Source organism: Molothrus ater, chromosome 1 (assembly GCF_012460135.2).
Source record: "Molothrus ater isolate BHLD 08-10-18 breed brown headed cowbird chromosome 1, BPBGC_Mater_1.1, whole genome shotgun sequence".
In the NCBI taxonomy this organism is placed as follows: domain Eukaryota; kingdom Metazoa; phylum Chordata; class Aves; order Passeriformes; family Icteridae; genus Molothrus; species Molothrus ater.
The window spans coordinates 100,465,155-100,487,070 of NC_050478.2; the positions used below are offsets into that span (position 1 = coordinate 100,465,155).

The window sequence follows — 21,916 nt, forward strand, 5'->3', positions numbered from 1 at the left end:
TCAGTGAAAATTCCTTTTTTGGTCACCAGAGAGTAGGACTTGGTGCATTGTCAGTAAGTGATGCAAAGCAAGAGGCAAAAAGGGTCAGTAAAACAAGGAGGCAGCAAACGTGTTCCACACCTCCTGCACACCCCTGCTCCCAGCCTTGTCTGCAGCAGCAACAGGTGCAGGGTAACTGATTTATGGGAAATAAAACTAAAGCTAAAAATGCCAAGTGGAAAAATCTAGCTGCTTCTCCACATTCCTACATTCCTGCAGTAAAAACTGTGTTTTCAGTTTTTCTGTGTCTTGCTAGATAATGTACAGCGCTTGTATATAGTTCTCTGAAAGATGGATAACGCCAAAGTTTTTCTGTGTTGCATACAATATACAGCTGAAGTAAAAGCTATTCTTCTTAAACATGTTGCTAAAAAAAAAAAAAAAAAAAAAAATCAAACTGGTTCCAACTCACAGAATGACAAAGTCCTCCAGTTTGACTCAAAGCCAAAACTTTATTTCCAGAAAGAAGCTGATACAGTAGAAAACATCACCTCCAAATACTAAGTCTGTGAAAGATCCAGATTCAGAAGCAATGAAACAATTTTAGACACAACTTCCAGGACACTCCTCCCACTTTGAGAAAATATCAAAGCTGAGCTACTTTAATTCAAAATGCAAACAGCTGAACAGAAGGAATTGCTCCAAGAAGGAGACTGCTGCACACAGGAACTTCAGCAGCTCAAGTTTTAAGTGTTTAAGCTGTTAAAGGAGCAGCTGCTTAAAAACACTGCACATTCATAGCAGGTTAGCTTTTCAGCTCACTGCTGGATTCCCAGATAGTGCCACTGCAAACTGTGGTGTGTTAGTCCTCTAACAATTGCCTCTGGCTAGAGAAGGCTGGAATTTGGGATCTGCACTGTTCAGACATGCACAAACTTCTGTACTACAGATGTTGAAGAAGCAATTCAAACAAAGCAACAATGAGCTATTCCAGTGGTTTTACCTTCTTTTAATGCTGGTGCTCCCACCACAGGCAACATAAATACTCATAGAAGCATTTAAGAGAATTTGCTTTCAAGAAGTGTGCTTGTTTTAATAGAATAAGTGGTCCTTAAAAGCTGAAAAAATTAATTACTGTGTCCTTGTAAAGTCAGTTAAATGCAATTCCTTGACAGGGAAAGAAAGACTTTGGCCAACTATTAGCATGGCAACAATCATTTATGCAGGCGATGTCAAGAAAAATACAGATAAAACATAAAGAGGTTATATCAAAATGGAAGCTTTCTCATTACTCCCAGAATAGTTTATTGTTTTCTTCTGAAGGACACCTGACAATGCTGCAAGCTCCAGGCATTTTCTCCTGTGAGAAATTAGGAAAGAACGAGTCCTCCCCTTATCTGGAGCAGTATGCCCTCTGCCTCCTCCAGCAAATGCTCAGAAGTAGATGGGAAACAACAGGGCTTAGGAAAAAAAATACAAAGTTTTTCTTAGCTATTTATTTGTAATACCATCACTTAAGAGATGGGCAGAGACCAAAAAAAAAAATTGCATCCATCAGTCCCTTTAGCATGTAGGTTTAGGCTGCCTTTCCTCTCAGCAGTGATCTGAAAGATGCAGCTCCAACTGGCACAGCCACACTCACAGTGGGAAGGAAAAAATAAGCACATGGAAGTGAGATTTGCAGCTAAAAGCAAGAGCAATTTCCTATGTATCAGTGACCTTTTTGAAGTGAACAGACCCAGCTAAGAGGTCAGAATAAATACCACCAACCATTATACTTCATCGTTTGCACCTTTCTGCTTCTCTTTTAGCAGATCAGGTCAGTGCAGTTGGTGCACACAGTTAATGGATTCCGGTCTGAGAGGCATGGCAACAACTGTGGGGTCATAGTGGTCTTTTCCCCTTCATTCCCACTGATTTCTGTGCCCCCCTTGTTCTCTCTGCACCAGATCTTCTCTTACTAGGTGGCACCTACTGTCAGGACAGACATTTCCTGCATCTGATGTCACCTTAAGAGCTTTCAGCCTCCCTAAAGTTCTTCATGTGCAAGCAAACAAAAACCTCAAAAGCTGCACCTGTGAACAACCAAAATTGGGCTTTTTTTCCTTCACCAACGTGAGTCTGCATTTTGACAGCAGATGCCCAAGGGTACTTGTTCTCCAATTTTTCACACTGTTGAGGAAAAGCTTACTGAAAGCTGGGCACAGCAACAGTTCAATAAACTGCAGGAAGCATTACTTTGTCCTCTAATACAGCTTGTTTTGGGAGATCATAATCCCACAAATTCTCACTTTAGAGCATACATGTATGTTATGCAAGACTAGACAGTGTCCTGCTGCTCTCCCCCGAACCCAAGGGCAACAAAATATCCAGCATCTCTTAAATGTACCTCAAGCCCAAGTTGACACCTAGGGTCATCTTGTAACAGTAAAAACTGCAGAAGTGGTGGTTTAAACCCCCCAAAAAAAGCTTCAGCTGGTTGTTTATAAGCCATGTTCACAGCAGATTGTTCAATGCTCAGGCAGAACCAGGCATCAGATTCATTAAGAAAATGTATCAGGTTCTTCCACTGTGTGAGCTGTAATAACCCAAGCATCCTGAAGATTAAAAAAAAAATATATAAAGAACTATAATGAAAAGGTTTTATTTGTTTCAAGGGAAGTAAAGCTAAATTTTAACCTTCTGCTTAGTGTTTGCACAATCTCCAATTAGACTTCAGGAGAAGACTCAGTCACTGAAGTAAGTGCAACTTCAGTCTATCTAGGTCCCTTGTCAGCAGGAGTAAATAGGTACACTTCACCTCAATGTCAGCTTCACACTAATGCCAGCACTGTTAAGGATTAAAACTAACAAATAAACAAACAAACCCCACAGTCCCCCCCATGCCCTCACCTTACAGCCCAGTCTGTTCAGAATGCAAGTAGATAGTCATGAAAAACAAACAAAAAATAACCACACAAAAACTCCAGTGTCCTGATCGGTGCAAAAAATATTCCATTGCTTACAAAGTATTAAAATTTCCAAGTATATTTATTCTTAATTTTGAATTTCTGGAACAAAAATCTGCCCTCTCTCTCCTTTTGCCAGATTAGGCACCCATCTTCTTGTGGTGTTAAGAGCCTGTGAACACCCAACACTTCATGACTAAGGCCTACAAGCACACCCAAACAGGAAAAATGTTAGTTCACATTAGTGCACACCGCCCTGCTATAACATTGTAACAATCAGAGCTGGGCAGGAGAATGTCTGTGAGCAAAGGATTCGACATTAGGAGCACGGCTGTGGTCACTATTCCCGCCTGGATCTCATGCACATTTCTTCTTCATCATATTCACCCATCAACTGCAGCATGTATGTTCCAGTATAGAGCAGAAACTGTCCAGCTATTTGTGCTGCATGGGATAGTAGCTGAAGCACTTTCCTGGAAGAAAAGTAATTTGTTTACAAAAAAAATCACCAGCAAGATTACATTCCCCCTTTCCACCCACAACATTATGATGAGTAAAGTCAATATATTTAAAAACCCCTCTTATTCCTTCTCAGTTCTGAGGAGATGGTCATTTTTGTATCTTCTTTGGAGAAAATACTTGATGGACAGAAAACCACTGGCATATTGGCACGACCAGAAATCACATTCAACAAAGCAGACTGACATCCTGGTAGACGCTTACGGGCCTTCTGCAAAGCCATCACTCAAACCATCACAGTACCACAGAAAACAACTTTGATTGTTGTTTGATTTGTTGCCTGGGAGCAGCATTCCTGCAGCATAAATTCACCTCATGTCTCACCTTTGTCATTCACTAATACAACCCTGTATGTATCTGCAAGCCACAGATCAAACCTGATTAGATCTGAAGCTGAACAATCACATTACAGTGGATACTCAACAGCAAAACAGGTGAAGCAGGAAAATTAGTGCTGGCCAAGCTGCAAGAATTCTCAGTTCACATCTACTTTGTTTTCTACAAATTTGATAAAATCAGCATTCAAGTATATAGTGCTGTGTAAGAATCAGTACAAATCCTTATGATAACATAAGGTAAGCATCAGAGGTTGGCAATGTAAACTGTGGATCTTCACAGGGGAAGAGATAATATTTGGATGGTCATTTATTCAACTTAGTTTTAACTGCATCTTTCCATTCTGCAAGAAACAACAGGGACACAAGTACTGAGGGCTACATGTGAGTCTCTTCCCCCAGAAGTTAGGAGGGCACTCAAGTATGATGCTGAGGCATTGGGAAGCAGTACAAAAAAACTGGAACTGTTCCAAAACTGGAAATGGGATCAGTTTCTGAAGATTCAGAAACCAGATCAGTCTCTCTTCTGAAAGAAAGAGATTTTCTGAACTCTTGTCTAAGAAAACATGCAGCTGTGAACCCTCTGCTTCTATTCACTTATCCTTTGAGCTTAAGCAGAGAAGGAAAAAATCTTCTTCCTACAAATTAATTTTTAACCCCACTGTCATGAAAGCTTTGCAGTTGAAATCCAATGCCTCAGCACAGCAGAATACCCTGTACTTAGAGCCTGTGAAGCCATTTCAGAACACTGTGCCCTTATTCATGCTTCCCACACGTGCCACTGCAGCCTGTTCTTCCTCCAGCACACAGAAGAGGCCAAGGAGCTTTGCAGTTGCAAGGAAAGCTGCACCTGGTGCTGGGCTTTGAGCAGCTGCAGTGTGTCACTTGCACACAGGAGCAGTTGCCACTTGAGCCACGGAGCAAGTGATTTGTTGAACCCGACATGTGATCCTTCAGTGGGACACTACAGGGAAACACCACCAGGGGAAGTGCACTAATCAGACCTGGCAGGCTTCCAGCCCCTCCCATCTGAACAGCTGCAGCATTTTTCAGTCTTTTCCCTCCACACCCAGCACGTGGGCTCGGGCAGAGGGCATCAGACTGGGCAATCTGGAACTCATTAGCAGAGGGACTGCACCAGGATCCTGACATCCTCTGTCTCTGATTTCAACAGCAAGTTGAGACAGGCCATGTCACTGTTGTGTTCAAGGGTACCCAAGGTTATGTCTTCTGTCACCCTGCTCTATGCTAGCAGAGTGCTGCCCCACCCTGACAGTGACAATTCCCTTACAGCTCCACTCTGCAACATAGCAGAACTTCCAGAACTCCACAGCAACTTCAGCTGCTTGCCAGCACTGCTCCTTTCTCACCAGCTGCCCTGTCTTGGCAGGGAGGCAGAATTGTCACTTCAAACTCTCCTTAGCAGCACAAGTTCCAGTGCAGATACTCAGTTCCATAGCAGGCAGGCAGAGATCAGAGTTTGTTTTGGCTCGAGAGAGTTTGACAAACATAAGAACTGGAAGAATGCAGCTGTCCAAGGGCAAACCTCTGCTTTGAAGAAACCCTGATGAAATCTGTGCTACAGGTGGGTGTAGCATGTAGCTGGATAATCACTCCAACCTGACCAGAGAGGAGTCTTGTCTCCAGCCACACCAGCTGTAGCCTGAAAGATTTAGGACCACCCAAGTCGAGTGGGACAGACCAGTGAGACTGAAGGACAGAGAAGATCAGCAGTACAGTGCTAATCAGCATACCTGCATCAGGAGGGGAAGAACTGCTTAAAGACTGCTTCATCTGAAGGCCACATGTCACTCAGGACAAATCAAAATTCACAGATGACCTATTCATTCATGATTAATATATGTCACTGATGACATATTCATCAGATCTGGTCCTCAAGTAATAAAATGTAGCACACCGTTGTGTCTCAACCACAACTCTAAAAGTCAGGTACAGAAACTTGGGGTTGCAGCTTGAACAGCTGTCAAAGCACAGCACCTCTGGGAAGGGGAACTCAGGAGTCTTCTTGAGCCAGGGCAGAACTCAGCTGATCTTGACAAGGCACCAACTTTCAACTCATTGCTGAGAACAGGGAACTGGACAGGTATTATTTTGCCCCTGAATAAGACAGCTTTTCCCACCAGGCAGATCTACCAAACTCACAGCCCACAGCAGATCAGTCCTGCAGGAGACAGAGGTCCTTGACAGTCTCCCTTAGCAAGCCCAGAGACCACACCAGCTGGCTTAGGAATAGTGATATCAGTCTTACTGCAGATGACAAATCCACATTAGGAGTGTCATCTCTCTTCCATTTTCCTTTGCCTCCCTGTAGCTCTAGTGGTGAATCTGGCAAGCAGGAACTGCAATGTCTGAGCAAGCTTTAAGACCCCTGACATCAGATCTCAAATTCCTTTCATTTCATCCCCTTGAAGTCTCCTCTTCAAAGAGCTTCTTTCCCCAGCCTCCTGCATTCTTCAGACAAACAAGTCAAGGAAATGTGAGGAAATTCTCTCAGCAGAACAAAGAAACCCTACATACACCCTTTCAGTAAATACAATAAATTAGTCAGTAGCTAAGAAATAACAAAAATCCTGATTTTATAAACAGAACCACTGCTCCACAGAACCAATGGTAAACACAGATTTTTACATTAGCACGTACACTTGCCCAGTAGTGGAAACACACTCACCGTAATACACTTTTAGCTCCCATGCATTTGATGTCATATGAGATAGAGTAGATCTCATAGAAGGTTGCCTTGATGTTTAAGCAGCCAATAAAATCCTTAGGGTTCAGCTTGTACAGATCAAAAGTGATGTTAGCTACTCCCATTTTCTTCTTTTTTCTCACAGCCACAACTCCATTTTTTGCCTGATTTAAAAAGAGAGAGACAGTTTATACCACGACACAGGAAACTACAGCAAGGCAATTGTTAACAGTGCAGCTCTTCAGAAGTATCTTTGCTTACTCCAGTCTTGGAGCTAGTTCTTGGTCAATTCTAAACTAGAAGTAAAAGCATTAGCACACAGAAAAGGAGGTCTGTAGCTCATGTATTATTTTTCAAGTCCTGAATAGGCTTCTGAAGTTTTTCAAACAGACACTAAAACTCTAGAGTGACAGAGCCACTCCTGAATATTTATTTTCTGTAGTAGGGTTTCTTCAGAGTACACTGAAGGCAGAGGTAATACCACTGGACAGTGTTGCTGCCATTTATTTACCCTGGTACATTCTGGCTTCTCTCTGAGGCAGCGAGGTTATGGCCTCGCTGGTTATCTTTTTGCACCAGATAACCAGGATGACATCAGGTCCTTCTGCTTAGGAACACAATACTGATGAGTGCTCTTGGAGACACCAACAAAGATGACATCTGTGAAAAGTCAGGGCACTCATTTCAAAACCTGGCTCACAACATCTTTCCTCCCACTAAAAAGAAACACAGGGAGGGAACTATTGCTGATTAGGCCAAGGGTTTAATGAGATTTTAAGAGGAAAAGCAAAGGAGAGAGAGAGCATAGAAAAAGTCATCTTCCACCTTAAATGCACCCTCCTTTATTGAAAGCAGCTCTTGTCTGCTGCGGGGTGTGTGCTTCAAGAAAGGAAAACCAAAAAGAAAATAGCAAAGAGAACCCATATTCACAGAGACATCTAGTGGATACACGGGATCCTCTGCTCAGCACATTCCTCTCAAGGTTACCGACCTGGCAGCTACCAGGCTGTTTTCTGCAGGCTAAATGAAGCAATGAAGTTGTGTAAGACTGGGCCTTTCTGTACTTGACACCCCAGCCCTCAGACAGTGTCACGATAAGTCAGACAAAGTTAAACACAGCAGTTCATCATTAGCCAGCAATTTTATGCCTGTTTTACTTTGATAACCTCCAAGCTCCAGCAACAAGGTCCCCTATCAACAACAGCTCTGGACATGTACAAGCAGTTGGTGTGCTTGGAAGCATCTCCCCACACCCCTCCCCGTTAGCACCCAGAATATTTGGAAAAAGCAGGACAGGGCTGGTGCTACACTCCAGGTGACTGGTGAGGCTGTGACAATCGCTCTGTTGTCATTCAGCACATTCTGAAGAGGGGCTGCCTCCAAACTTGTGCTGCTGCAATGCCAGACAGGAGACAGGGGAAAGGAGCAAGGTGGAGTCACACCCTGGCTGCAGCTCCTTTCCTGCCCTTGGAGCTCGTGCCCCAGGTGCAGAGCTTGAAAAACCAGTGAGGTATTTGGGGAAAAAAATGTAGAGGCTGCCCACACTGCAACAGGAGGCTGGGAAAACAGGGCCACATGATTGAGCTGTATGTGTGCAGGCACAAAAATTGTGTCCCTGCTTACAGACAGCCCTGCGCCTGGCACAAATAATTCTGATGCCAGCTTTTCAGCAACAACCATCTCATGGAAAAACATTTAGGAGCTTGACTCTAGGTTATTAATGTACAGATCACTATTTCCCCATAAAAGAACTAATTGAATACTGAATTCATATGATTAGAAGGCTAGAGCAAGCCAGTTTTAATAGCTCTTAAAATCTTGAAGCGTGCAGACTAACATTAGGTTCTGATGCCAACTTCTGGCTATTTGCAAAATCAAACAAGGCATTTTTCTAACTATCATTAACTATTACTGCCTTCAGATGCCAGACCTTGCTTTATATTACTTTGTTTTGAGCATTTTTACAGTCTAAATCTAATCTTTAAAGACACTGTATATTTTTAACTTCAAGTCAAAGTCCTCATTTTCTTCATGTTACAAAAAGGCTCAAGAACGAATATTTCTAAGCTTCTCCAAAAGCAGGGGATTTTCCCTGTAAGTCTTTTCAGTTTTTGAAGTAATGTTTTTGAAGTAATGTTTTACTTCAATTCCTGATGGATTTTGACAACAGATCTATGTACAAACAAGGGACAATAAGAAGTAGGAACTTGATTTTTCATCCAGGAAGGCTCAACAAGAAGTTTACACCGTACCTCTTCAGAGGAATTTTTCTTCCTCTTCTCCCCTCTTTCCAACAGTTTTAGCAGCCACAAACATTCCTCCATCCATTTCTACTCAAATGAGAGAGAAGCAGTCAACACTTACTGGTGTCCATTTCTGTCCATTTTCTAGAACCATGAAGTGTGTATTGTCATCCAGGGACTTGAAGAACTCTTCTGTGTCCACGACTGTACCATCTTCCTCCAAAACCAGAGTAACGATTCCAGCAGTTATAACGAAGGCATCCAAAGTCTGAAAAAAACCCCAGGAGATTTTAGCATTCTAAAGAATCATTTCATATTGAGACTCACTTATCTGAAATACTTCCCTAGTGGTGTTTTTTTTAGAAGAACAAGAGTCTGTGGGCTGTCTTTCTGGGATACTGTATGAGCTTCAGTCAGAGAGGGACTGCTTGCTGTACCTTGCTGAGGAGCTCCTGCAGGCTGCTGGCAACAATTCCCTTCCGGCTGCTGCGGGAGGCGTTGGACACACGGAAAGGGCGCCCTGCAGGCATGAGAGGAGGGAACAGGGTCTGTTTTGTTACTGCTCCTACTGATGCTCCCATGGATATGAAAGATCTAAGACAAATAAAAATTCAACAGAGTTACAAAAACAGTCATGGCAAGTACTGCAAGAAGGAGGAAGACTGTTGACATAATCACATTATACAAGTAATCCACAGATCACCTCAACACTCTTGGAGCTTAACTTCAAAATTAAATACTGCACTGCCCTACAGATATGTTATCTCTGAACTCTCTCCTGCCCGTGACATTTGGAAAGACTTTTAAAATTAATACAATTTCAAGCAGACACCTCTAGCTCGGCTGACCTCAAGGTCACAATCACAGTGATCTGATGGGTTGTAAAACTGAATTTAAAAGGCAGCAGCTCTTACTGCATTCAGTTACTTAGTTCATTCTCTTCCTTTACAAGATAAGCACTCAGTGAGATACATAATTAGTTGAAAGCAATCTTGTGTGTTAAGATACGGGTTTGTTTTAGAAGACTGAACATATTACCCATATTGAAAGCACCTCCTGGCAGAATGCAAGCAGAGCTTTGTGATACAGCTACACCTGACTTTGAAGAGTCAAGGTATTTGTTTGTAAATTATATCTGCAGCCCATAAAACTCCATCTGGTTTTGAAAAACACAAAATAAGAGGCTTGTATGAGAAGGAGTTAAATGCAATCAAAGTTAATATCCAAGTATAGTCTGGGAGCAGGCTGCCAGCAAGGCTGGAAGAATTAAATCACTTTTAGAAAGAGATTTAAAATTTTTCTGGGCAATTGCGTATTTACCTTTGGTAAACCAAGAACATAACACCAGTAACAATCTACTCGCACACCAATGTACAGATCTGCTCTCATCTACACCTAGTGACAATTTTTTCTGCCAAATGATAATTGCTAAGTCAATACTCAGCTTGCCAGAAATGGCATTCTGCCTGACACCTGGGAAGGATTGATTGCTAAGCCTTTTAAAGGGAGGCAATATTTTGTCTCCCACACTCCTGGACTTTACGCTCTGTATGTACCTTTGGCTCCTTCATACTGAGTTGCTCAGGGGTGGGAAAGGGATACATCCCCATTTTGTTCTCCCACATAGGTGTAAAAAGTCAACTTTACGTAGTAAAATCTATTCTCTTTCAATGAGGGCAGAGTGAACTGCCAGCCTTTATCTGTAGCCAGGGAGTAAATACAGGACTTCATAGAACAACATACAATGAGATGGTATAAAGTTACTCGACTTACTCAACAAACGTTGATGTCCATTTTATGCAAATCCACACCAACTGTGCAGAAGAAATATCTTTTCCACACCTCTTATCTGGTCTATAAGCATATTTTTGGAATGCACAGAATGTCATTTTTGTGCCTGACCAGATTCAGATTTCAGCAAGTAATTTGTTTACCAATCCAATTCTGAACCACTCTTCTGGGCTATTACCTTTCCTCTAAACAATAAGTTTATACCTTCCACAAAAACTCCTTGGCATTATTGGAGCCTTAATTGTTTTTAGAGGAGGAGAATGTTCAGCAGTTTTGTTCCAGCTCATGCTCTTATTTTGTTGCTAGTCCTGGCTATACAGTGGCTCTCACCATTTGGCATTTATGCACACAGGGCTGATGGAAACCTCTGTCCTCCCTGTGACAAAGCTGGAGAGGATGAGCAGCCAGCCTGGCTTTCAGGAAACAAGCACTGTTTCATATTAAAGAGCTAATAAGCACTGTTCCTCCTGGAAAAGGGCCAGGGCCAGGGAGGAGGACATGGAGACAGCAGCCCTGACAAGGGCACTGAAGCCCCACAGAAGGGAAGGCTGCTAGGGCAGGCCCTGCTTGCCAATCTCTCTGCTGGCTAATTAATGGGCCCCCAGTCACCCCACTGCTCATGGGCAGCTCACATTCTGAATCACTGAGTCTCTCCCTCAGGAAGGAAGGAAGCCTGCTCATCTACTTTGGGGCTGGTGACATCACTTCACAGGGCACCCTGATGGCAAACAGTGCAGCACTGGGCTTTTGAGAGCTTTCACAGCTGATTACACCTCATTGCCTCCCACAATGTGTGTAGAATAGTAACCTGAGTGATATATGTGTGAGTACTTCAATTTTAATTTTTTTTTTTTGGTGAGGACAGTCAATATCACTCCCATTGAAAAGTTTTCTTTCCCACTGTTAAAGCCAAGCTGTCGTTCACAAAAGACAAAGCAAAAGGGCAACAGCCAAAACACACAGGCTGATAATGAATGAGAAATGCTAGGGACACAGCCCATGGACAGGACTTGAGCCAACGGGGTTCACCCCAGCCAACTCTGAGCTGTACTTTGAAGCTCTGAGCAAAGGTTTCTCAAGGAGCCAGGATCAGCCACCCCACACTGCTGCCTAGTTCTATCTAAAGTCAGAGCAAGAAAAACAAACAGATCAATAGATCAGGGCTTACATTATGGCCCCCAGACAGTCACTGAACAGGAAAGATCTTAAGTTATTTAACAGTGGTGACATTTCACCTACATATTGATAAAACCTGCCAATATCATCTTTAAACTAAGCCTGCCTATGAAGAAGTGAGTCTGGGCTCCAGGGCAGACTGAGGTTTCAGCTAATGAAAAGACAAAAGGCAGGATGGTGAAAAGCAGCAAGATAAACAGAGTGTGAACCCTTCCATTTCCAGGCCTATTGCTGAAAGCTTGTTTTTATTTTGTGTGCCACTCTCTTTCCTAGATCATAGGATCGAACAGACCAGGCTACATTCACAGCTCTTAAAAAGATCTATTCTTGCTGTAGGTGTCCTCAAAACATAGACAAACCAATTCCTGATACAGGGAATTCCTCTGTTAGACTTGAGTTACCAAAAATAATTTCCTATCAAAAGCTGATTAAGCTAAGTCATGAAACAAGTGGTGGAAAGGAGCTAAGGTGCAGTTGCTTTTACTAGAAAGTTGAGTGACACATTAAATACAGACAAATCCACTACTGCTTTATTAATCTTTAAAGCCAAAAGGATCAAGTCCTAGCTCTTCTCTAAAGGAAGAAGGAATCCCACATCTGTGGAAAATACAAAAATATTTTATATTTGAAAGATCAAATACCTTCAGACCCTAGCATCTTATCCAGTTTGTTTTGGATAGCTACAATCTTCTAGAGAGGGCTTCACAAATGCTGCCACAAGCACTCACTCCAGTGTCAAATCTGGTGGGAGAGATGACTTAATTCTTTACGAGGACATGGGGATTAAAAGCCTGCCTTGAACCCTGTACACATATTTCACTCTTTATCTTTGTTTGCAATGTGCCCCATATGTTTATCTAAGAATGTGGTGCAATGGTCTTCAGCCTCGCTCAGAAAAACCAGCATTGCACAACGTGCTCCAGGATACGGCACAGATTGATTTTTAAGTTAGGGTTCACTGGCAACCACAGCAGCACTAACAGCCAGGCAAAACAACAGAAAAAACCAAAACAAAATAGAAAAAGGTTGGAAGTTAGTCAGGAGACTTGGGGTTCAAGTCGCAGCGTGGCTCTCCTGCTCAAACACGAGCTGTGGTGCCGCCACAAGCGCAGCGACAGCGGATGGGTGTCCGAGCAGCGCACAGAGCGGTACCGCCCCGGCCGCGGCTGGCTCGGTGGCCGCATCACCGGGCTTGTGGTCAGCAGCCTCGGGCACCGAGAGGCCACTACGCCTCAAAGGCAGGTAGGGCTCCTGCCTGTGCTTCCCTCAGCAGGGCCTCAGCCGGCTCCAGGGCTGCGACACCGTCCTGACCTGCTTCTCCCACGCAGCGTCCATCGGGGTTAATCCCGCGCCAGCCCCGCCCGCCCTCGCACCGCGCCCCCGGCTCCGCTGCAGCCCACCGAGGGCCCCACTGGCAGCCGGAGCCCACCGAGGGCCGCCCGGCAGCCGGCATAGAGAAGGGCATGGAGTACTGGGCATGGAGAAGGGGCGGGAGCGTGCCCGCACTCACCGCAGCAGCGATCCCACGCAATCCCGCGCCACCTCCATGGCCCGCCCGAGCGCGGGGCAGCGCCGGTCACGGCCCTTAAGTGCAGCGGGCGCGGCTCCTCCTCCGGCCCCGGCCCCTCCCTGCCCGCCTTGCCCCGGCCGCACCGGGAGCCGAGCCCCGGGACAGGGGGCACGGCCGGGACAGCGCCTGTCCGCTGCCCCAGGATGCAGCAACAGGTGCCGGGCAGCGCGCTTTGGGAAGGGATGTTTCTTCAGGAAGCGCCTTGTGGTTTACCTGGGCAAGGGGAGGAAAGGTTTTGTTCAGCGTGTGGGGGATGTGCTCTGCAGGTTAGCTGCTTACAGCTCATGGAACAGGGGAAGCCAATCTCATTTGCGGCCGCCTGGCATCAGGGTAAATCAGCAGATTAAGTGTCTCAGCTGCTGATTTTAGGGCCTGTGAATAAGCTTAGAGCTCGGATTAATGTGTACAGTAGTGGAGTATTTACTCTTACTCCTACGGGCAGGGGAGCAGTGGCTCCTGTTCACTACACAGGAACAAAGGCAGCGTTTTCTGCTCACATGGACACAAGTCCTCCACAGTCCTTTTGGGCCCTGGAACCAGGTTCTGTCACTTACAGCTGTCCAGCAATTGTTGTACAGGAAATATAGAGCCAGGAGCATCAGAACCTGCCTCAGGCAACAGCCTGGCCTAGGGCCAGGATCTGCACAGGAAACTTTGCCACTGCTGACTCCAGACGCCCTTGCCATCAGCACTCAGGTTACCCTAGGCTCAGGAATAATCGATTACTTGGTTGCCTCAATTGCTTTTCCTGTTTAGGGTAGAAAGGACCACTCAAGATACCTCTCACAGTCCAGGTTTCTTTAGCAGGCAGTCTGACACCTGCTAGATGTCTTCTTCAGTCCTCAGCATTTGGAGCCTTTACCAGCTATTAAGATTTCAACTTTTTTGGTCCAGGGCAAATTGCTTTCTTGGATGACATCTCCTCTCGAGCCTGATGAACAAATAGCTTCTTTCCTCAGAGCACACTCTAGACCAAGAAACTTGCTGTTAGCCCTGGGAAGCTAAGGCCAGACTTTTATCTCTTCCTCCTCAAGCAGCTTAGGTCTTGCAGGTGTTGTAGGGATCCTTCTCATAGGTTAAACCCTTTTCCCCCTGCTTCCTATGGCATTTAGTTTTGTTACTCTCCTGCAATTAGTCCCTGACAACATGTCATAGAGAGCAGGCAATGAGGGGCAGTATCTAATTCTTGAGCACTGCACTCCAAACAGCCAGTTTTCCCCTGGATTTGTATCTTGTGGTGGATCGTGGGGCACAGCTGATGTTGAGTCTGAAAAGGGATGCATTTTTAAGGAGTTCTTGTCAACAGTTTGTCCCCTGTCACAAACTTGTGTATATACAACTTTTCCTCTTGTGGAGGGAGAAAAGGAAGAAGGTGTTTTGTCAGATGGTCTGTCTCCTCCTCTGTCTGTGGAAAGGAAGGGAAAGTGCCCCTGTGAAATCTTATGGAAATTGCAGTAATTTTAGGGAGTTTTCTGTACAGGCTGGGATACAAATGTCTGGAGGAGGTGGAAATTTTGGTCTTGCAGAAGCTCAGTTTTTCTCTGGTCACATGGCTGTCCCCAAAGTTCTGTGCAGAGAATTCCAACCAGCGCAGCCACTGCTCAGCAGCCCCCCAGGGGACATGCTAGGCCTGCCACAGCTGTGTGCTTTGCAAGGATAAGCTCCTCCAGCAGCATTAGTGCTTCAGTTTGCATTAGTTGTTGTAACTAATGCAAACACAGATGCCTAACTAGATGTACAAGAGTAACAGGAAAAAACATAGATGTACAAGAGTAACAGGAAAAACCATGTCCTTTTAAAGGCTGTCCTCATCTGAAAAGGAGAGAAGGGTATTGCCTGTAGCTGCACAAATACTTCTTACCTCTTTTGTTTTTTCTTTTTTCCTTTTACTGCAATGAGCAGTAAAACCATCAGAGGGGTAAAATCACTGACCTAGCAGCTGGGCTCCTGAGAAAGAAGCATCTTTGAACAGTAGCAAGATAGGACACAGTTGGGATTTGCACAAAACCTACTGAGGAGGAATACAAACCAGGAGCAGGTGCCCAAGCTGGCAGGCCAGGGCAATCAAATGAGATGCCATTAAAAACTGATGTGACAAGACAACACCCAGTGTAAAGACAATAGCTGTAAGAGGTAGACTCTTTCCACTCTTTTACAGGGAGAGAAAACAAACTGCAGGCTGAGCTGAGGAGGTCAGAAACTAACATTTGCTTCTGTCACATCACTGGAGATATTAATCATGCAGGGGACAAAGTACATGGCTGATACTGAAGGGAGTGAATACTAGAGGTGGAGTTAAATAAGGATGCTAATCCCTCTTGCTAAATGACTCTCTTACTGTCCCCTTGCTGAGTGCAGTGACTGCCTCCACAGGTGTTACTCTTCCACTGCAGTTCAAGTCAAACAAGTTTGGTTAAGTAACTCCTCACAGGGGTCATATTGCTATGGAAAAAGGTTTGCATCTGGCATGTTTAACAGGGAGGAGGAGGCACTTGAAATAGTTTTGTGTGCAACTTTGCATTAATGAGCTTGCAGTATCAGGCCTGCTTTTCCTTATTGCCCTTTGAGAAAATAATGTCAGATTGGAACAAACTCAGAGCAAAGTGGGAATGATCTGACATGCAGAAAAACATGGTATATGGGCTATGTAGTTTGGGAATTGGGAAGATTGGGTGGAGATACCAATCATGGATTTCAATGATTTTAGAGAAGTCTCTGAGAGGAATGGAATAGCATTTTCTTTGTGCCTACAGGGGCTTAACCTGTAGGAAAGGATAATCAGGTTGTCCATTAGGAAACTTTTCACCTCTAAGGTGACTGGTAAGTGCTGGGCTCAATTGCTGACTGAAGATGTGAAGTCAATTAGACACTGAGGTTTCTTGGGCCGGTGGTCAAATAACACAGAGGACAAGTCCAGACACTGAGAATCAATTTGGACATTCCTTCTGTTTCTCAAGGCTCTGACAAATTATATGAATGAGATTAATGCAGAATAAAGTGCATTAATGAGGTAAATTAATGAGGGGCTACCTCACCTTCCTTGGCCCAAGAGGGGAGTGAAAGAAGTGAGCAGATACATTTGTAGAAGTGTTAGCAACAAAGGCAGCAAGATTAGAAAGGTTGGCTTAAATTTGTAAAAGCTGACTTCTATTCAGCTTTCTGGCCTTTCCTGCTTTCAGTTAAGTCTGATCCTGATTTCTGTTAGAAGCACTCTTGTGATCACCCCTAATAATAATCTCAAATTTGTTTCTTCTCCCTTCCATAGAGAATCAACTTTCTATTCTTCACTGTGTCCTCAAAATAACAATATTTGTTTCTAAACTGCTTTTACTGCTCAGCAGATTTCTATCTCCACTGCCTCTGGTTCTGTTTTGTTTATGTCAGGCTGTTTATGTTAAAGATTTGCTTGTTCATTCTTAATATTTGTGTTAACCAATACTGCACCATCCTTTAAAGTTTTAAAGAACAAATTAGACAAGCATCCTTCACAAGAGGTTAATATACAGCAGAATATTTTGAGAAAAGATTATCGAATAGATTTCATTAAGTTGCTTTTTGTTGTTCTCCATCTTTTTCAGAATCTTTGCCAGTGAAACCATATTTTGTGAAGTAAAGTTCTAGCAGCTTTGCAGGAGCCACAGAGAGTTTTCATTGGCTGTACAGAGGGGATGAGGCTCCTCCTAAAGGTGATCTCGCTGCTCTGCATGGCAATGTAGAAGATGGGAAATTTTTTTTTGGTACTGTTTAAAATCCTCTGAAATTTGCTGGAAATGGTTCTGTGGCCAGCAAAGATCCCAATGTTGAAAGCTCTGTTTGAAGAAAAAACTAACCTTTCACTGCAGTGAATTATCTGGACCACAAAAAACTTGTTCTTTATTCTGAGATTTCATGGGTGGGTATTTTGTTGTATTTTGTTCCTTTTGGTTTTCAATGATTTTAACAGTAGGATCAAGAGAGTGTTGATGTGTGAGCACAACTTAGGAACACTTAGGAAAAATTGCCCTGACAAGGGTGTCTCAGGGGTGTGAAATACTTTGACACACAAGTTTAAATTTGGAGGGATTATAGCTAGAAGGAGTATTAAAATCCCAATGTCAGGCTTTGCCCTCCTTTACCCCCTTTGCAATAATGCATGTGTGAATGAAATGCACATATTTGTGGGCAGCATTTAGCTGAAAGCTGACTTATGGAGAGCATCAGTGTGACAGCATTAATGAAAAAACAGAAATATTGCCCAGGAGGTTTTTGAAGATAATGAACTGGAAACTTATTATTTGCTTATTCTGATCATGCCAAGAATAATCTCAAATATTTTATTTTATATTTCAAAAGTTGGATCTCCAAAGATGTATAAGTTCTAAATAAAATGAAATCACTTCATTCATTTCTAATATCTTTACAATTTCTTATTGCTTAGTGATACTCCCCACAGGAAGAAAAAATATTCAAGAAGAAATATGAATTTTTATTTTACAAACATTGAAATTTTCTTTTATGAGGCTTTTCATCACAAAATGAGAGGCTGTTAGCTGTGGAATTGTCCCATAGGTGCACAGCCATGTTATGGTTTCTGTAGCAGGGCTTGAAGAGCTTCAGGCTCCAGGCAGCACTCCAGAACTACTGGGCCTCAGACTGAACTGTGAGCTCAGGCTTCTTTGGTAGCTGCACTAATTAATCAAAATTAGATTAAAAACTCTTCTTGGACAAGGATCATCTTTATATCTTGCATGGCACTCTTTCATAGTTTAAAAATAACAATTATTGTACTTCAGTGTTGTCCAAAACAAAGATAAAGGCAATAATAGTCAGACAGGTTAATGGGTGACTTCCCTGAGGGTCCCCCTGTATTTGAATCCATGTGTTTCTGACTATTATGGGTTCACCTGAGAGCTTGAGCAGTCATTTTTAAGGCATGCAAGAACAGGAACTAAATTCATAGGCGTTACACGGTAATTTATGTGCATGTGAAATTTCCAAAGCAGCTCCACTAGGAGGTTTTTAAGGATCACAGATTGAAGCAGACTTAGAAAAATATTGCTATTACTTTAGATTCTGCTTAGGTACTTTGCTCTCTAGACAAAAACGCTCTTGGGAAGCTGCAAGCCTGAAGTCAAGTTCCTGTCAGACCTAATTTGACAACTAAGCCTGATTTAGGAGCTAAATGCTTTCTGACAAGAGCTGGCCTGCATCTGTACCCATCCCTGACAAATATCTAAGGACTCTAGCAGGTCTTTGCACTGCCTTGAGGTGGGTCAGGCTGCAGGAGAAGAATGGGTTTGTGCTGTGGGGCCAATAGCTCCCAGGCATGAATAATCTCATTCTACCACTGCAGCTTCCTGCCCCGGGCCACCTCAGCTCCAAAGTCCTTGTCACCTCACACGCTCAGGTCTGCTTGTGCCTCCCCCAGCAGCCCCAGCCCACACAAATTGGCTCTGTTTGGTTTAATTCTGGCCACCAGATGATCTGTCCAACAAACCCAATTACTGTGGGTCACAGCACCTTGGAGCATGAAGTTACTACACCCTTCCACTTATGGTGAAGCTAGAGCACTGACAGTAAGTCTGGGTGGTTCCTGAGAAATGAAGCTGTTCATCACTTTGGAACACGTTGAGGAGGTGACAGGGCTGCCAGCCTTATCTCGTGGTCACTGTTGAACCATTCCTCCTAGCAGACACAACAGGAATCTTACAGCAGCTCTTTGAGATGGAATAAATCTACTTTTGTTATAGCTTGCCTGACACACACATGTATGTGACAGCCATAGGCTCAGTGCCATGGTGGTTTGCTGTAATCATGCAGGGAAATCTCCCACATGGTCAGCGGGGATAAATCTTGCAGAAGGTGAGAAATGCAAAGGGATCACTTTCAAAAATTAATTCTTCATTCAGCTGATGTGTTTTCTGTTTAGGCCCAGCTGAGCGGTTTAGCAAAACAAAGACAGATGGCAGCAGATTATATCAAACACATCTTTGTTAGTGGATAATCAGCACAGATTCTACCACCTTCCCACCCCCTTCACTCAGAGCTCAGCCAAAGCCCATTAAGTAAATAGAAAGACTCCTATTGATTTTGGTGGGCACTTGGCCAAGGCCTCTGTCTCAACAGTTTTCTCAGCTTAACTTTGGCCTAATCATAATTTTTGAATATTTTGGGGTTGGGCTTTTTTTTTGTTTGTTTATAAAAAAAGAAGAAAGTAATGCTGATGTAGTCACTCTTGGGAACTACTGGGGGAGAGATCAGGGGAGAGATTGTATGCACAATACACTGCCATTAGCATATCCAAGGTAAAAGTTCAGCCTGTTTCAACTCTGAGTTTTATTCCAGTTAAGTTCAATTTTTAGGGAAAGTGTAGAGGGGAGGGATACAGATGAAGATGTAGAGATGTGCTCTCTCTGCCTTCCGAGCTGCATCCCCTGGAAGAGGTCCTTGGAGCAAGCTATGTTTGGGACAGACCTGGGAGCTTGGATGTGCTCAGAGTGGATTCTAAGGGCTCTTGGCTGCAGGTGCCTTGTGAAGACTTTGTCCCTTTCTGCTGAGGTCTGCCAGACACTGCCTACTTGTTTCTCCATTTAGAAACACTTTATCAGGCCAATCTGACATTTTGTTCTGAAACTCATTGCTGTCCCTGGCACAACCTTGTGGAGATTGGTTGTATTTCATGTTATTTCCACAAATATAACTGAAGCACTTTACCCTGTTGCCACATATGAACTATATTGATATCTAATTGGCTTTTCTGCATGGCACATGCCTTTCTGTGCTGCTGGCTCTCCCTGTCAGTGCCAAAAGTGCATTTTGCTCTTTACAGTGGGTACATGTAGACCCACAATCGTTCATAATGAATCCTCCCTGTCTCAGATGCTGTGTTTAGTCCTTCCCTTCGACATACATTCTCTTACAAGAGGAGAAGCATTAAATGTGCAGTGACCATGTGTTGCTTGACAAGCCTTAACCAAAGAGATGCACCATCAGCAACGTTCTCCTCTCTCAGAGCTCGAGGGGAGATGTAGGGCAAGGCTTTGAGGGCTCCTCTTGTGCTTCCATATTGCAGCACATCAGCAATGCCAGAGGTGCGGGGTCGGCCTGTTTCTCTCTCTGGCTGACTGACTGGGACAGATGGGGGAGCTCCGGTGTGGCAGCGAGCATCCAGGAGGCATCAGGATGAGTGGATCCTGGGAACAGAAACCCATCCCAGCCTAGAGCTGCCCTCTGTTGGCAAGCCGGGCTGCCTGAGTCAGTCTCCAAGAAGGGTTGTTTTTTTTTTTTGTGTATGGGAAGGACCCTATTTGGGGCAAGTTACAGCTCCACAGACCCTGAGCTGCAAGGTGGTGAGGGAAGATGAGAGCTTGATGCAGCCACCAGAGACATTTCAGGATGACTGGAACAGAAAGGGATCAAATGCTGCTGGACCAATAATTGCATCAGGTTTTGGCAGACTTCTTCCATACAGCTCTGAGAAGGAAAGAAACAGAGACAGAACTGTCTTTGTATGCACCTCTCTCATTTTTTCATACAGCTCCAAGCAGAAACAAACATCGCTCTCCAATCCGTGCAGATTTACAAATGTTTAAAAATTCAACAGGGTTTCTGCATAGTTATGTTTGTTTTTAATGACCTGCTTTTTAACTTCTGTCCCTCAAAGCCCTTTGATAAAGAGAAAAAAAAGTGTCAAGAAATGTTGTTTTCCCAGAAAAAGAGATACTTCAAACTTAATGTGTGAATATACTTGGCTGTCAGCAGGTGGCTCTGTGTTGAGTGAGCTCTGGATCTTGATGGATGCACGGAACGGAAACTGTTCAAAACAAACTGTTTTATTTTTTCAAGCCAACAGGAAGATGATAAAGGCCAATAATTTGTCAGTAGGAATGATAGTGGTCAGAGGAAAGATAATCAGTGAGAGGCTCTTGCTTGAAGGAAGCTGGCAATGATAACAGTCTGCTGCTAGACAAATGTCTGGTCTTTTCAACAAAAGCCATGTCAGCTTTGCTAGATATGCAGGTTTTCGGGTATGGCATCAAGCATTTTATTTCTGTTTGAGGGTTTGGATTTTTTTTTTTTCTTTTTAAAGTTCCTATTTTCAAGGTATGATGTCACTGAATGGAAGCACTGGGGCACAGGATCTTACCTATTTGTTTGCAGTAAGTGAGAATCTTTCAGTTTCATTCAGTGGGGGTAGACTGGTTCCTGATTGCCTCGTAGTGTCAGGCTGAGGACTGTACCAGTGGTTCTCTGACAGGGATACAGATCAGATGGTGTCTGAAAATAGCTTCATGAATATATAAAAAGATACCCTTATTTGAAATGATAGTTTATTAGATAAACAATACAATGTGATTTCAACAAGAGGAATGTGCTTTCCCAGTATTTCAGTTGCCTTCTTGTTTTAATGGTGGGGAGCAGTTGTCTGTCATAAGCAGGTGAGAGGATCTTGTGTGAAAGCATATTTAATAGCTTTTATGAGAATGGTGAATCTGAGTAAGGTTTTGAGAAAGAGAACCTGGCTTGCACTGGATGAGTGGGCTGTGGAGAGATTTCAGTGTGTAAGGAAAGGGCAAAAACAATATGTTAGCCACAGTTCAATAGTACTGGCCATTTCCATAGCTTAGGATAGAGATAGATTAAATGTACTTACAGTGCTTATGTTGAAG

At 43.6% G+C, this 21,916-nt stretch overlaps 1 protein-coding gene across 1 annotated transcript; it reads right to left on the minus strand.

The window, feature by feature from the left end:
• Positions 1 to 477: 477 nt before the first annotated feature.
• CIDEA (cell death inducing DFFA like effector a) lies at positions 478 to 13,248 on the minus strand. Its single transcript, XM_036404487.1, has 5 exons — positions 13,209 to 13,248; positions 9,169 to 9,325; positions 8,853 to 8,999; positions 6,471 to 6,652; positions 478 to 3,400 (listed from the first exon to the last, which is right to left on the minus strand). Exons 1-5 carry the CDS (start codon positions 13,244 to 13,246, stop codon positions 3,268 to 3,270), a joined length of 657 nt encoding a protein of 218 aa, XP_036260380.1. The 5' UTR covers positions 13,247 to 13,248; the 3' UTR covers positions 478 to 3,267.
• Positions 13,249 to 21,916: the final 8,668 nt, after the last annotated feature.

Coding starts and splice junctions, on each gene's coding strand:
- CIDEA (XM_036404487.1), bottom strand. CDS start 13,246: ATGGAGGTGGCGCGGGATTGCGTGGGATCGCTGCTGCG. Junction 9,326..13,208: donor TGCGTGGGATCGCTGCTGCG/GTGAGTGCGGGC, acceptor TATTTGTCTTAG/ATCTTTCATATCCATGGGAG. Junction 3,401..6,470: donor GGAGCTAAAAGTGTATTACG/GTGAGTGTGTTT, acceptor CTTTTCTTCCAG/GAAAGTGCTTCAGCTACTAT.